Here is a 16,574-nt window from a genome sequence, read left to right as displayed (position 1 = left end):
TTTTTGCGTTCGCATATGGTGAAAAAAATGTATTAATTCGGTCCCAAAGTCTGCAGAATTTCGCAGATTTTTCACACCCCTTTATATATATGAACACAGAAATTAAAATAGCTAACTCACTCATATCAGGAAACAAGAAAATATATAACCAGAAATCTTGGCAAAGGCTCATGGTCACTCATCTGTATTAAACTACATAAAGCTTGAACGAAGAAAAGTTTTTTAATCCCACATTACTTTTATAAATTAAGGTGGCAATTGGCCACATTAAACATGACTGACAAGTGTCTTCTGCAGGTGATAGGTTGCATTGATGAGCATTTCCTGAAAAGTGATTAACTGCATAAAAAAAAAAGATTGACAGATACTCCAATAACCAATGCCAGAGCTTCGAATCCTGTGTGGGCGTAGCTTGCCCAGAGAAAGAGTGGGTTTCATAATGACGCCTGTGTGCTTCTGAAGATACTAGCACGAACAAGCACATGTGCGCACAATTATTCTTTGATTTTGATATGGCACATACTAAATAAGTCTTGTTGAATTTATAGCTACTTGTTTCTGATTTAAACACCACATAATTTATATGAAGAACAGATAAATGTAGCAAGAAAACATTTATTTTTTGCGGAAAGTTATATTACTACTCAAATGAAAACTGTAGTGTTATATAAACTCACTACGACATATTACAGTAGGCATTACTGCATACATACATTCACACACACATATGCTTTATCTTGCAGTTAAAAGTAAAAATCTGCTTGAATAATAAAATGGAAGAAAGTAAAAAAACATACATATATGAATGTAATGCGTTTTATTGAGATGTTTGGGGGAAAATACATGTAATTTGTTTGCTGAATTGTTTCCAGACATGGTACTTCTATAATGAGAGATCTGATGAGCACAGTGGTCTTAAGCAAAACAAAAAATTACAATGGCACACATACTGCTTCTAGTAGGCCCCTTGCTATGAAAACTGTAATTAAAAATGCTTTGTCATGCTTATTAGTAAAAAAAAAAGATTTTCATATACCATAAAACAAACTTTTACAGTAATTTCAATTCCCACATACACTTTAATTCAGAGTTAGAAGTTATATATGGTAATATATCGATATCGATTATATATCTATATCTATCGATAGATATACATCTATATAAATATAAACGTTTTCAACATTGGAAACACCCAATACTATTTACATTGGCTGCAGTTTCATGTGTGTTTCAGTTATGCAAAATGCTGTGCTTTACATGACATTTAAAGGCAACCATGTTTCCAAGGGGACATGCAAGTCTGACGTGCTTTGAACAGCACCTATGTTCACAATAATTATCTTAGAAAACATGGAATAAAAACAATACAGCAAGTCCATCTGGACAAAAAAGTACAGACTCGTCTATACAACACTGTTGCAATTCCGCCTTTTCACTTCAAGCAATGGTATTTGGCATGACTGAAACGCACAGCCATTGATCATCATCTAATAAACAGTCTTGCTTTTAATAATCATTGGTAAAAAAAAATAACACTTAAACACTTAGTGAAAAAATCATATATGATAACAACTCTTATCTTCATGCAATATAAACCAAAGATGTTAACTACTTAAACATCTAAAATCTAGTGCCATTTGAAAAAGGCACTTCTTACACTTACATTTGAAATTTTTGATACATTTTTTTAAGTTCATATTTAGCTTTACATAGATTGTAATTTTACATATAATACAAAATAACCCTTAAACATGACGGACATATAGAAATTATTATTATCGGTCAGTCTGAGATCGACAGATAAATTAGTAGTTAACTACTTGAGTAAGGTACTCTAAATATAATGGAGAGCAATTGATTTAACATAAAGATTAAAATTAATCCAAAAAATATTCCTGCAAACCCCTCTCCTAACTTCAAAGCCAGCTCCATTAAGACAAACACCAGTAGAGGAGGCACAATGGTTGAGAAAATAAACCCAAATGTACAGTATCCTGCTTATCTTCCATTAATTACAATCAACAGGCACAATGCCCTTTTCCAGTGATGCTACCTTACACATGGCGACTAGTGACCTCTTCCACGACTACCTTAGACGAGCTAGTCATATTACCCAAAGCAGAGGTGCCCCTGTCCAGACCCATCATCCCACCCTGTGAACCCGAGCTGGTTAACCGAGTGTTTTCTCTTGACACAAAATTCTGCGATCCAGACAGGGAACTCATTTGTACAACACCTTGATTGAGCCCTGCCATTCCTTCTTGCACACCCTGCCCAGTCCCCACTTTTCTCTCCATTAACACCACATTCTGTGCGCCAGGCAGATTACCCATGTGATAAAGGCCTCCATCGAGCCCCCTCATTCCACCATGTGAGCCTGAGCTAGATGACACAATTTTCTCTCTATACACCACATCCTGCGATCCAGACAGATCACCAAAGTGAACAACCCCTTGATTTAACCCTGCCATTCCTTCTTGCACAAACTGGCCATTTCCCACTTTCCTCTCCACTAACACTACATTCTGAGCACCAGGTCTTTCTCCCATGTTCAAGGTACCATGCTGTACATTGATCATCCCACCTTGCATTGAAGGTCCGGACATCATTCCCTTCTCTTTTATGATTATATTCTCTGAACTGGGAACATCATTTACCAGCACCATGCCATGGATATTGGGAGCAGAAGATCTTTCTGAGACTAGCATGGTGTTGTGGACATGAGGGTCAACTACGTATCGAGTGGTTTGTATAACTGGTGTGGCAGCATAGTACACAGGTTGTTGAATGACGTATGCTGAATTGGGAACAACAACATTTTCTCTAACGTGCATAGTTGGGAGAGTAGAGGAAGAAAATACTGTACTGCTTTGTTGAATAGGTTGGGGTTGTGGAGCTGGGGTGGGCATAATATTTGTATTGATCACATTTTCTTTATTGGTCATTGTGTGAGTCGACATAGCAACTGGCTGGGTAGGTTGTGGTGGTGATGGTGGTCTGATAACTTCGATCTTTTCTTCTTTGCCTGTGCAGATCTCTGCAAGAGTTTTAAACTTGGGTCCTAGATCATTCAGGAATTCCAAGTCCTGGTCACCTTCAATGAAACTGCAGCACCCCACTGATCCAACAGGGGATTCACGCCCTTCGAAGTCATAAATAAGCAACGCATCTTTCTGAGTTTGGCCTTCCACTGCAGCATGCTTCGCCTTCTAAAAACAAACAAAATAAATGCAAATGTGAGTCATTATAGTTTTTAAAAATACACTTTGCTCTACTTACTTAAAGTAATAAACTGTCATCTTACAATAAAATACATTAACCTTCTCAAAAGGAAATGCAACAGAGGATGTTCAAAACAACCCTTTTCTAAACAAACATTAAATCAGGTTTGCAATGGATCACGGACAATAAAAATATTAAATTATGGAAAAAGCAAAGAAGTCTTCAAGCTGGAAATATGTGTCAGTAATGCAAACATTAAAATGCCCTTAAGAACACTAAATCATACAGACTATTCAATACAGCAACTGAAAATAATTTTAACTTTTCAAGTTTTAAAGTACAGAGTGTCTCTATTCCCATAATACTTACATTTCCTTGCCTTGACACTTTCAGGGGATGAGGTAAACATGGTTAAATTGATACAAACAACTGCCAGTGTACATATAAATCAGCTACTACAATAATTAGATGTATTAAGTTACCTCCATGTAGTAATTTTCCAAATAAGCTTCAGGTAGTGCAATCCCATCATAAGAATCATCATGTAGTTCAAACCTTGAACGTAAAGTGCTTCCGTTTTCCTGACTTATAAATGTACCACCATTGTACCTATGGCTTGAGCTCTGATCTGGGTACTTGTACCCAGGCTGGTTATTATAACCAGATCCAAGAGAATTCATATTCATTTGTTTCATCCCTGAATCAATTCCTCCAGAATCCATTTCCATGGGTGGAATCAGAGTTGGAACTGCCTGTGATGAAAAATAAATGAACTTCATTGTTATTAAGAACCTAGAAAGATTATACTAATTTTTCCAAAACCTCTTTTTTCAGTAACAAGCATAATTTGTAGGAAAATTATTCTTTAGATGTTTTCAGAGAATAACTAGGATGCTATAACTACCAAAGTTTCATCCCCATAGTTAACTTAAGTTACTGGGAATGTAGCTGCAACAAAAGCATTAACCTGTTTACCTTGTCATCACCTTGTCCTTCTGTGGAATATGCGATCAAATGCTCTTTGGTATCAAAAGGCATTTCTTTAAACCCCCCATAACCAGCTGCACCAGGGCCACCACACTTGCAAAACAGCAGTAGAAGAGGTAAAACTGTTGAGAAGATTAAGTCAAATGTTGTAATTCATGAAGACTAAGTCAATTTTGTAAGTAAAATAAATTTAGAATACATTAATCACTTGTTTGTATTATGTATATCAAACATATTGAAACCATAAAACCTCCACTTAGTCCTACATATTCTGGAATTGAAGATAGTGCTGGCAATCAGCCAAAAGCAGGGGGAAGTGACATAAGAGCAACACTGGTGCAATTAACAGTATGCATGAGGGGCATTTAAAATGACTGTAAGTGTGCAAATACTTTATGAAACATCAGCACAATCACACACAAACACAAATGAACTGGCACAGACAATATCAAGGGGGGGAATTGCATGTTTTCATAATACAAGTCAATATATGTTATGTTAAGGGATGCAATTAGGCAGATGGGGCAAACTGAACTCCAGTAGAATTAAAAATGTTTTACTGACCATTACAGAAAATAAACACATCTTGACTTGGTAGCATGCATACATACATGGATACATACACACATACTTGTGTTACATGAAATAAGTGCTTACTGCTAAAGATGGCAATGCTCCTTTTGGGAAGGTTGCAAAGTAAATATACAGGTTAAATTGCAGTTCAAGGTCTGATCAAACAGTTCAAAATCAAAATTGTGTATAATAACACTCAGTCCAAATATTGCTGTATGGAAGGTGTGCTGAATTAAGTTTACTTACGTAATAACATTAGACACCCAAGGATAAGGAGCCCAATGCCTGCAGGTCCAAATACAGCACCAGATGTTTTTCTTGACTCTCCACAGGATTTATCTTTATTGCAGGTACAAACATCAACTTGTAAAACCTGTTTGTCAGGACAGGACAACCCTTGTTGGTCTTTAACTTCAAGACCGATTGTATATAAACCAGGCCACATCTTCTCCGCATTCCTTAGGATTACAGATGTATCTTCAAGGAGAGAAAAACAAATTAAACAATGAAAATACATGTATTCACCGAAATAAGGGGACTCAGCTCACCTGGACTTCAGAGTCCAGTGAATTGCTTAGATTATCTCTTCAGACCAGCAATAGATTCACCTTGAATTGTTTAAAAACAATCTGAGAAGTCACACGATTTGGCATCATCTTAAAGAGCATCCCCATTGATAGACTTCCTAATAGCAGCATAATATTATTGCCTTTATGGAAATGTGTACCAATGGGAAAATGCTAAACAAAATCATTCAAAATGATAAAGTTAAAACAACCTCATTAACAATAAAATATTTGGAGGGTTTATTTAAATGTTATGGAATGCACTGAGAAGATATTGCCCGCTAAAATATATTGTTCAAAGAATGAATAGCGGTTTACATGCAGTATTACGCTGGACAGGAGGACAGAGAGCTTACAGTTAAAACTTCATGCTGCCAAGAGGAAGATGGTAATTAAAATTAATAATGTTATTACTATTAATATTATACTAATGGTAGAAGTCATGTGTGTAAAAAGAGCAGACAGCAATTCACATTATTGCTTTTCTTAGGCTATATAAGCACTATAGCTACTGGAGCAGGCAGGGAAGGCATTTGATCAGACTTGTCAAATTTAGGCTGTGCATTCACAAGACATTTTCAAATCACTACGATAAAGCAAGCAAAAATAAATAATACGTGCAATAATACATCATTCCCCCCCGGTTGAGAAACAGTCACCCTCCTCCCTCTCCCAGTTGTGCCCCTGCCCTCTTAATGTCCTGTGCACATTACTGGTAATAGTAATACATTACCATTCAGAGGTTCAACTGTCCATTTTCCCTTTGTATCTTCAGGTATAATTGTGAATGAAAACGGGGCTCCATTGGGATCAATGTCTCCATCCTCAGCAGTGACATACACAACGTGGTCATCTGTACATAAAATCTGTGAAGTACTTGTAAGATGAGGACAGTGATCATTGAAGTCTTCAACCTGAATGGCAATGGTACCAGTGGCTGTTTTTGAAGGTAAATCTGCAAAAATAGATTGCTTATTTAAACATTTGTATTAAAAAGTAAGATTTATTTCCAGTTCCAGTTCATCTATTGTAAAATTATTGGTTCCAGACATTAAAATACAAACACTAATACCTCCTTGACAATTATGTACTAAAAAAAGTAAACAAAACAACAGCAAAACAATACTTCTTTGACAATTAATAGGATATTTTATATACATCATATATTGGGAAATCTGTTATCTAACAATGACAACATTGTTCATATTACCAATACCTACAAGAGCTCTTTAGTGAACAGTATTATCTATTTTACAATGCATTACATTTAATTTGATTGTTTTACCTACCTTCAGTCATGCACAGAATTTTTGCGTAGTATGTTCCATTAACCAAGTGCTTGGATTCCCGGTCTGGCAACTTGTTAAGCTTGATTTCTGCAGTACGTTCATCAATTGTCAGCCAGTAGTCGGGATCATATCCTTTGGCATATCTATATTAAATTATATAGTTATATAATTAGTTTTTCATGGAATAAAACATTACTGTAGTAGAACATTTTTAGTTTAAATTTTATCGCACAGGAAACAAAACAAACCCTCATGTTATTACATTATAAGGTTGTATCCACACTGGACACAGCGAGCACAGTTTTTAGAAGTCAGTGCATTTCTATGGGAGATTCTGTATTACTTGCGAGCGACGCCACTGAGAAAATTGTGTCCCTAAGTTAGAAACTGTTCCTATTTATTTTTGTCGTCATGACTCTAGATTAACTGACCTATCGAAAGCAAAGTTAAAACCCTTGTAACACGTTGTATACAGAGACACATGCCTCAGCTAATGCTGATTTCTGAGGTACAGTATTATTTTCAATTTATTAGAAAGATATAGTGAAGTAGGGTACTTTAACTTTTATGCAGTAGTCAGTAGGAGGTGTATTTAGAATTTAATTTAAGCTGTTTATCCTTAGTTTTTTTTTCATGACATTTTAATCAATACAGTAGACTTTCACGATGCACTGTGAGAAGGTCTCTACATATGCATAATAAAGTGAGGCTTTGTGGAAATTTGAACTGGAAATGAAATGAAAAACCAAAACATTACCAAGGTCCTAGAACAAAAACTTTTCAACTGCCTGTAAATAATGATTCACAGGAAGAAATAAAAGAGGTAAATGTTTTATACATATGACTGACTATACTCCAATACTCAAGTCAGCACTGTTTTCTCAGTAGACTGGACATGATGCTTGGATCACTTCATTATTAATGGACACCAAATGAGCATGATGGGTTGAATAGCCTACTCTCTTTTGTAAACTTTATGTTTCTTATTATCTTCGAGCTCTGGGGGTCTTTTTATGAAACTATGTATAACACACAAGTTTATACAAGATACATACTTTCTAACATACTGTGCATTCAAATTATGATTATAATCAAGAGAACAGCAATACTATTAATAGCTATAGTGAATATAGTGGGTGTACAGTGCTAGCAACAACATGGAATAAATAATACAAACAACATTGGTGATCATTTAGTGCTAAACAGTGACTTAATTCTACTAATAATAATTTTAACAGCAACCACAAAAATCATGTGAATAAACAAAGTATTAAAGCAGGAAAAATAGCCTAATACAGAGGGCATCTAAAGTTATAATAGTATATCCAATAGGAATGCAGAGGCAGGCGTATGTATTTATTTCCAATCTAGTGTGGATTGACATTTATTCCTTTGTTTCATTGCTTGTGTCCAGTGTGGATGTACAGTGAGGGAAAAAAGTATTTGATCCCCTGCTGATTTTGTACGTTTGCCCACTGACAAAGAAATGATCAGTCTATAATTTTAATGGTAGGTGTATTTTAACAGTGAGAGACAGAATAACAACAAAAAAATCCAGAAAAACGCATTTCAAAAAAGTTATACATTGATTTGCATGTTATTGAGGGAAATATGTATTTGACCCCTTCGACTTAGTACTTGGTGGCAAAACCCTTGCCCATTATTTGATGCATGTTTTTTTTTTAAACTTAAATGTCTGATCAGAACTTAATACAAATACTGTATGGCTTTTGATTAAAAAATAACAACCATGTACTAACCTGACATGCTCAGCAGGCTTTAAAGTATCCCCATTCAAGGCTGGATATTTTACAATCACACTGTTGATGTTCGTTTTTGCCTTTTCCTCAGATACTGCAACAGCTTTTACCTTCGGGTCAAACCTTGGTCCTTCAGGCTGGTTTTTTACTGTGATTTTAACTGGATAGGTCTTTGAAAATCCACTGTATGCAGTTGAACTACCAGATCCTCCGCCTCCGCCTCCGCCTCCGCCTCCGCCTCCGCCTCCAAATCCACCTCCACCTCCTCCGCCACCTTCGCCTCCAAATCCAACTGAAGCTCCACTACTACCTCCTACACCCACATATGGTGCTACATTTCGGACAACCACGTCCAGGTCCAAGTTCTTCAGTTGTTCATAATCTACTTCCTTTTAAAGATCAAGAAGAAGGAGGATGAAAGGGAACATAAAAGCAGTACCAGATCATTTTGGGTGTCCATTTTAAGTAAAATACGATTCATTTCCATATAATTTAAATTTGCCATAATGGGACTATTGTGCATAGAAAGACCATACAAACAGATACCACATTTATTTTACAATCAAATTGAATTGAATAAATATTGTTTTGTTGGTGCAACTATAATAGAAGGCACTGAAACACATACTTTATTAATCAAATGTTTTCTTCACCTGTGAAATAAAGGACTATTCAAAACTTTGTGCTCAACATATGGAAAAGCTTACCTTCTTCAGCACTAAGATGCCTTCGTTTGTCTTCTTATCAGTTGTGATACTGAAGTATTGTCCTTCATTTCCTGACACAATCTCATATTCAGCATTCCAGTTGTCAGTGCCCACCTGGTCCAGATCAGAGGCCTTGAATCTCATTACTTCAACATCTCTTGTATTTTCCTCGATGGTGCCATCATACTGAAATAAACAGAATACAATTACCATTAAATATTCACAGAGCAATGCCGAGTAGTCATTCAGGAACAACCAACGAAAAGTTCAAATCCACAGTTTAGAAAATCTACTACATATAGGGAGTTTTCATGTCATTAATTGATAATTGTTAGCACTTATTTTTTAGAGGAGCTATAAATTAATACGGACAAAGTATAACTTCCCCATAATAATAACTGACATGGACATATTGATCAGTATTAAATATGTATTTATTAATATTTTAAACATGTAATACATCTCTTTTATACATTTCATGGAGTATAGTAAGTGTTTACATTTGGTTTGAACTGGCTTGGGAACTATGGCCTGGTCACATGGACGAGGCATCTGAACCCTTCCCCATGGTGTGGAACAGCCATGGAGTTTGCTGCAAATGTGATCTTTGGGGAGGACGGAGGGATGCCAAGCAATGAATGCTGGGAAAGTAGGGTAAAAGACCCATATTTATGCATGATATGGGTGGGATTACGGTCTGACCCCTCTCCTAAAATATTCTTTAAGACTCCATTGTTTAATTCTTTGGGGGAAAATTATTACAAAAAAAAAAAAAAGGTACCAAGATTGCATCCGAAATTTATAGTATATATGTGAATGGAAATTGATGATCTGTGATGTGACAATTCACCTTATATCAGTAAATCCACATTCCCATTGTAACACAAATGGTGTTAATTATAATTTACTTGATTTTGATAAATTAATATTATGTAAAAATTATAGAAACACACAGGGTAGCATTGAATGGATACATTATAATTTCATTTAACCAGTAACAAATACATTTTTATACCTGATCTTTCTCCAGTGTAGGTGGATTATCATTGATATCTCTGACTTTAACTGCAACTTTTCCATATCCAATGCGGCCATTGGGTTCACCGCCTAGATCTTGACCTTGAACAGTCAAACTATAGGTGTCATGCGTCTGAAAAAGTAAGTTAAACAAAATTAGATTAACTACAAATAAGTAATGATTTGTCCTTACTTCTTGCCATTTAATTAAGTATAGCAATACATAATTGATAAATATATTTTTTTGTTTTGTTGGTTTTTACAAATTTGTGAACACAATTTAAAATAAGGTGCGATATTTTATATTTATATTTAGTCAATATCGTTCTACAGTGAAGTTTACAAACTTTGTGCTTCTATATTTTCCTTTATATGTTTATTTTTCATTATTGTGATAAGGGATGTTTTCAGGCATACAACCAAGGCAATCACTTTAACATCAGGGTGAGGATTTAAAAATATTTCTGAAACAGCCACAATAAACCAAATAATTTAAAACTAAAGTAAAGTAATTTACTTCTCTGTCGAGGGTAGACTCCTGAACATAGATAACGCCAGTATATCGATCGATATAGAACATCATCTTATCCGATGGTGACTGGTCCACAATTCGATATGCAATTTTTGAATGTGTAGTATTAGGCTGATCCAAATCTGTAGCAATTACTTGCATGACAGATGTGCCTAAATTTAAAAAGAGGAATGCAATTTTTTATTTTATTAAAAAACATTTAATAAATGTTTAATAACATTTAATAAACTACTTAATATAGTGATAACTCCAAACACAGATGTTGTAATGTTACAGTAGCTATATAAAACCATATCCTGAGGTGGTTCAATGCCAACACAAACTATACCTGTATAATAGGTTCATAAGCAATTTACACAGAGAAATATCAGAACAACACAGTCATAATTCTTCTGTGGGAATGGGTTATATGCAACACAAAATTAGATGTGATTGCAGCACAAATGCTTGCTGTTATCTTCATTAGCAATATATGTTTGATGGACTCTTAAGTTCATTTAGAGCCCTAGTGGCAGCGATAGTTTTGTTCTGGTCGCTGGAATTAAATATATATTTAAATACCGCTACACATAGGGTATAAGGATGCACATGGAAACCTACACATCAGTACTAGCATTTAACATTTTCCCAGAGGAAGAGATTTATGACATATTTATGTCATTTTGAAATTCTGCTCAGAAATTATATATGCCTGCATTTTGTATCAGCCATAAACATATTACAACAGCACTATTAACACTAACATCTGGTTACTGAAAACATGTCCTGCCTAAGAAAATCAGATGAAGTTATATTTTTTTTAGAGTTAGTTTTAATTTTTTTGAGGTTCTGTGTTAAAGATTGTTTTAATTTTTGAGTAAAATGTGTATAAACAAATAAGGACAAGTAAAGTGGTTTTACCTGCTGGGCTTTGTTCATCAACTTCTCCAGTTTGAAACTCTTGAAACACTGGGGTATTGTCGTTTTGATCTTCAATAAAAAAACGTAGATCAATTTCGTTCTCCACCAGCTCCCAGTTATTTTTGTTTCTTGCAATTCCTCTGAGCTGAAAAGGAAAACATTGACATGGTGGTGAAAACAAGTTCACTTCATTTAAAATTTCACCCTTAAATTTTACCAGGAACCCAAAATTACAAAAACATTTACATAGTAACTATCAATTTTCTCTCGATCCACTTTATCTGTGATTTTGATTGTCCCTTCAATTGGATCCACGATGAATAAGTTGATAGGTTCTCTATCAGCACCCACTCCCGTCAATGAATACACCACAGAACCATAGATCTCTTTGTCAGAACGAATCTAAAAAGAAATGAATATAAAATAAATAACAACATTAACAACAATATCAACAACTACACTCATCATTAACTAAAAACTGTTGGCTTTCTGCAAGAATGTAGAATAATTAACCACATGTATATACTTAACTAGATTATAAACATGTGCATTTCATATATATTCATATAGAAACAGATAGATGGGTGTACTGAGGGAAAAGAGGGTAGTGTGTGATCACTTGGATGTTTTGATTTGTATTCATAACATGACTGAAGTTATTGTACAGATTTGCACAACTGCAGTTCAGCTCCAAGATAGTGACTCATTGCCTCATTTTTTCATTTGTTGTTTATTTTTCTTTACAGAAAATACACCTTTTCCAAATTCAATACTAAGGAAAACCATTTAATATGAAAAATGCTTACCTTGGCAATATATGCCTTCTTTGTATAGTCCTCATTTTCCATGATTTTTATCGGAGGAATAATCCATTCTCTTTTTTGCCTCCTTAGTTGACCAGCTTCAATTCCATTTTTGAAAACCTTAAGAATTAGAATTAAAAAACAAAAAAGGACCCATGAAAATATAAACAAAACTGAACTTATTCATTACAGATCAATCGGGAATAGTTTTGGAATTAACCCAAACAAATAGAAGCATGCATTTAAAAAATAAAGATCTAAATCATATTATACCGTATATAGTCAATTTTATGACTAATCAGATTATACTGTAGTAGCAGTTACTACTACTACTAAAATTACTACTACATAAATTCAAGAGACAGAGATTCTCGGCAGGTTTGATCTTACAACAAGTATTATTATTATGTAATTTACAATTAGTGGATATACAAAGTTATTAAGAGGTTAAAAGTTCTTCTTACTTAATCAGGGCCTAATTATGATACAATGCGATCTACTTTTTCTGAGACACCTTTATACTTTAATGTCTTCCTGTGTAAGAACTGCATTTTTATAGATGTTTGACAGATTTCCCTGCATTAATGTAGCCTATGATCATTGGCAAGTACCACGAATAATCAAAGAATACGAAAACAATCAATTTACTACAAGCTTATGATATTCCAGTTTTCCTGCTCTTATTTTTATTTTTTTTAATAAATCAAGATACAATAGTTAACACATTGTAGTATACCAGGGGGGTACCGCCCCTCGATTAGTGCTACATGCAGGGTTATAACGCAAGCCGTAAGTGATTAGTCTTGTTGGGAATTCCTCTTTCATATCGGTGTACAGTGCTAACGTGCCTTGCGTGTAATTGAGGGAGGGGTACTGCTAAAACAAGACCCTATCATGCCTTATACTTTAAATTTAATTGGATTATGTGGGTTAACACAGGGTGGATGTGTGGAGATAGGTGAAGTACTGGCAGGGGGACTGGACCTGCACACTAGTCATGCATAGTCGGGGAGATTATAATTTAAATAATATATTAGAGAGAGAGAGATTCAGTTAGTGCCCCTAGTGTGGAGCTAGGGTACTGTTTCAACATGTCTGTCTTTACATCAGGGATGACGACAAACAGTTTCTCCATGTCCAGACATTTGGATACTACAAATATACTGCTCTAAAACATTAAAGGAACACTTAACATTGATTCTGAACTTGGAGTGTTCCCTTAATTTTTTTGAGCAGTGTACATTAATCAATCAATCTTGGCTTTGAGACAAAAGTGTTATAATCAAATAGGAGACTATATTTAATAAGAAGTACAAGATGAAAATATATAAATTTATAATACAGATTTGTTTTAAATGTGATGTCCAGTTAGTTTATTTTAGTGTCCCTTAGGGCCCTGTTCCAGGACCTATGTTATTAGTATTGATATGCCTTGGCCAGATAATCTGTTTCTATGGAATGCGTTTCTCTGCCTACATTGATAATACAGTCTATTATATTATACTGTATTATCTATTACCAGATACTAGATTACCCATCTATGTACTGTATACTTATTTGTCTGAAACAACTATGGATGCAACAGCATTTCATGCATGTATATTAGCTCTGATACTTAGCATCATTTCTCAATAAGCAGATCTGATGACAAATCAAACATTATTCCTTTCTATTTAGAAGGACACTATTTAAACTGTGGTTAAGTGAAACACAACAGTGCATGGGGACTGGTAGTCTTGAGATTAGTTGTTCACTAGAAATCTTTTGTGGCCAGTGTTAAAAATGTTACCAGCATTTAAGATATTCTTTAAGATTAACATTTAGTGAATAATGGAGCAGTGTAATGTGATGCTTACTATGGTATCTATGAAGGTCCTAAACAGGTTACAATATTCACAGAGATCAAATACATGGATTTAAGCTATTGCTAATTAATATTACAATTCTCATTTTTTAGTCCTGTAGAGTGCTTTGGGATTGTTAATTTGAAGGTATTATTTCAAAAGCGCATACCTGCTTATTCATGTTTTGAGATTACATTTTGAGCCTGTGCATGTAACCTGCTAGAAAAGCTAGTAGCTGATTTTTAGTTAAAATAACTTGAAGCCACAGATAAAAATAAATAACTCTAAACTCCATAGCAACTATGTAAGTGTCTGCTCAATGTGCAGGTTCTGATGTATAGTTCCAGAGCAAAATTCAGAGAACAGGAGAAAATCTCTTATTTTAGTGCCACAGTGTTGAGTTGATTATAAAACTAATTACTGCAAATTACAAAAGTAAATAAATACAATATAGTCTGAATATAACCTGATTAATAATCTTATTACACAAGACTCAAATGTTACATTATCTTTGTTAAAAGTGGCTGCAATTTGCCTGTGGCAAGAACTAACGTTTCATATGGACACATTTTGATATTTCATATAGCTTTCACTTAAATGAAATCCAAACACTGACGCACAAGTCTAAAGCAGATTACAATAACAATAGTGTTTGTTAGAAGATTCTAGCAGACCTGCCATCAAGTACGCATTTTACTAATGTAAAATCAAAACGTAAAATATACATCAAAGTATATTTATTATGAAATCTTAAACCTTAGCTTTTTGTAATACGATAGAAAATATTGAGTAATAGTTCAATTTAATGAGAAGATCTATAGATCAAGTCATTCGAAACTGGTTGTAAACTAGTTTCATACGAATAAATAGGCTAAAGTATAACACAAAAGTTAAAATGTCATAATATATGAAGCAAACAAACAAACAAAATCTTGTTACTAGGGTGTTATTTTTTTACTCATATACACATCAGTATACAGACGCGTCACAACTCGCTGTTCTAATCTATTGTGAGAGTTGGGTGTAACGCCCTTAGGTCCCATACCTGGTTAATTACAGAAACTGAAACTTTTTTTAGTTTTTTAATTTGACTGTTTATTGTTAATAATACTAATATAATAAAACAATAGGCTAGATTCTGCCTACCTAGTTTAAACTGTGCCGTAACGTGATACATTGACTTTAATACAATAAAAACATGTTTGTCAGTTACTTAAGTAATAATAATTTACATTTCTAATCATTTTGCTAAATATAAATACAGTAGTCGTATGAATAGTATTACTAATAATTATAAATTCAATATTTCGAGATAAGTTACCTCCAAAAAATGTGATCCAGATAAAGACATGCATATAGATTGATTTGCCTTGTATATTTTATTCACGGTGAAAAACGAGTTTTGTAAGTACTACTAGCATTGTTAAAAAAACCGTATAATTTACCTTTCCCCCCATCAAGTCATTATTTCCCACAAACTGTATATGACTATATACGAAATACGCACCTAAACCTTGTTGAATAGTTAGTAGCACTTTTATATCGTTATGGTTAAGCATACAACTATCATAATTGATAGTAAACAGTACACTCAAATTATTATTATCGGATTATTCCACAGATTAACACCAACCACTTGATTTAACCAAACGTATTCTTCACACAGAGACAAATACACGACCCGCTGAACCCGCAACAAACTGCGCCCCACTCACCGTGATCACGACCAGCAGCAGTGCGACCAAGCCTGGGAGAGAAACCCGGGCCATGGCAGGTGAGTCTTCTTCAAAATAGTGCTGCTTCAATACAATCCAGCCGGTGAACTGCAGATGGGTTGAGTTAGATGTCAACCGTGAACAAACTTCTCCAATTCCGCGGACTTGCTCTTTGTTATGTATAAGCAGCACTAGGAGGTGCTTAATGGAGTTTCACTTCGCCCGCACCCAAACCTGCTGGTCTGGTCTGGGAGGTGCTTTTCCCTTGGATGTCAAACGTCATTTCATGTGAACCCACTGTGTTGTGCTCATACTTGCCGGATGTTTCTAGACTATATTCGCATGAACGCAATTATTCACCTTGATAATAAAACAACCCCCAAGCAAAACCAAACCAAAACAGTTTTGTTATTCTCTATACTGATACTGCACCATCAAATTAGATAGGTTGTTGTTGTGTTAAGCATGTATAGTTACGTGTACATAATATGTAATTGTGTATTTTAAATAGTAATATAAAAAGTTAACACTGTCATCCCGAATTGTTTGACGTTACAAAAAATAATCAAATGTATTTCAAATTATTTAATAACAAGGTGTTTTTGCCAAGCAATCTACATATCTAAATTCTCAAAGCAACCAATGATGTAGATAATGGT

At 34.6% G+C, this 16,574-nt stretch overlaps 1 protein-coding gene across 1 annotated transcript; it reads right to left on the bottom strand.

Moving 5' to 3' along the window:
* Positions 1–802: 802 nt before the first annotated feature.
* On the bottom strand, positions 803–16,133 carry LOC136765575 (desmoglein-2.1). Its single transcript, XM_066719597.1, has 14 exons — positions 15,916–16,133; positions 12,360–12,476; positions 11,800–11,955; positions 11,554–11,698; positions 10,639–10,805; positions 10,120–10,254; positions 9,105–9,290; positions 8,398–8,786; positions 6,638–6,780; positions 6,082–6,303; positions 5,029–5,259; positions 4,198–4,331; positions 3,705–3,974; positions 803–3,209 (listed from the first exon to the last, which is right to left on the bottom strand). Exons 1-14 carry the CDS (start codon positions 15,967–15,969, stop codon positions 2,055–2,057), a joined length of 3,504 nt encoding a protein of 1,167 aa, XP_066575694.1. The 5' UTR covers positions 15,970–16,133; the 3' UTR covers positions 803–2,054.
* Between the last annotated feature and the right edge of the window lie 441 nt (positions 16,134–16,574).

This window comes from Amia ocellicauda, chromosome 2 (assembly GCF_036373705.1).
Source record: "Amia ocellicauda isolate fAmiCal2 chromosome 2, fAmiCal2.hap1, whole genome shotgun sequence".
Taxonomy (NCBI): Eukaryota; Metazoa; Chordata; class Actinopteri; order Amiiformes; family Amiidae; genus Amia; species Amia ocellicauda.
This window is presented reverse-complemented; position numbering and strand designations above follow the sequence as displayed.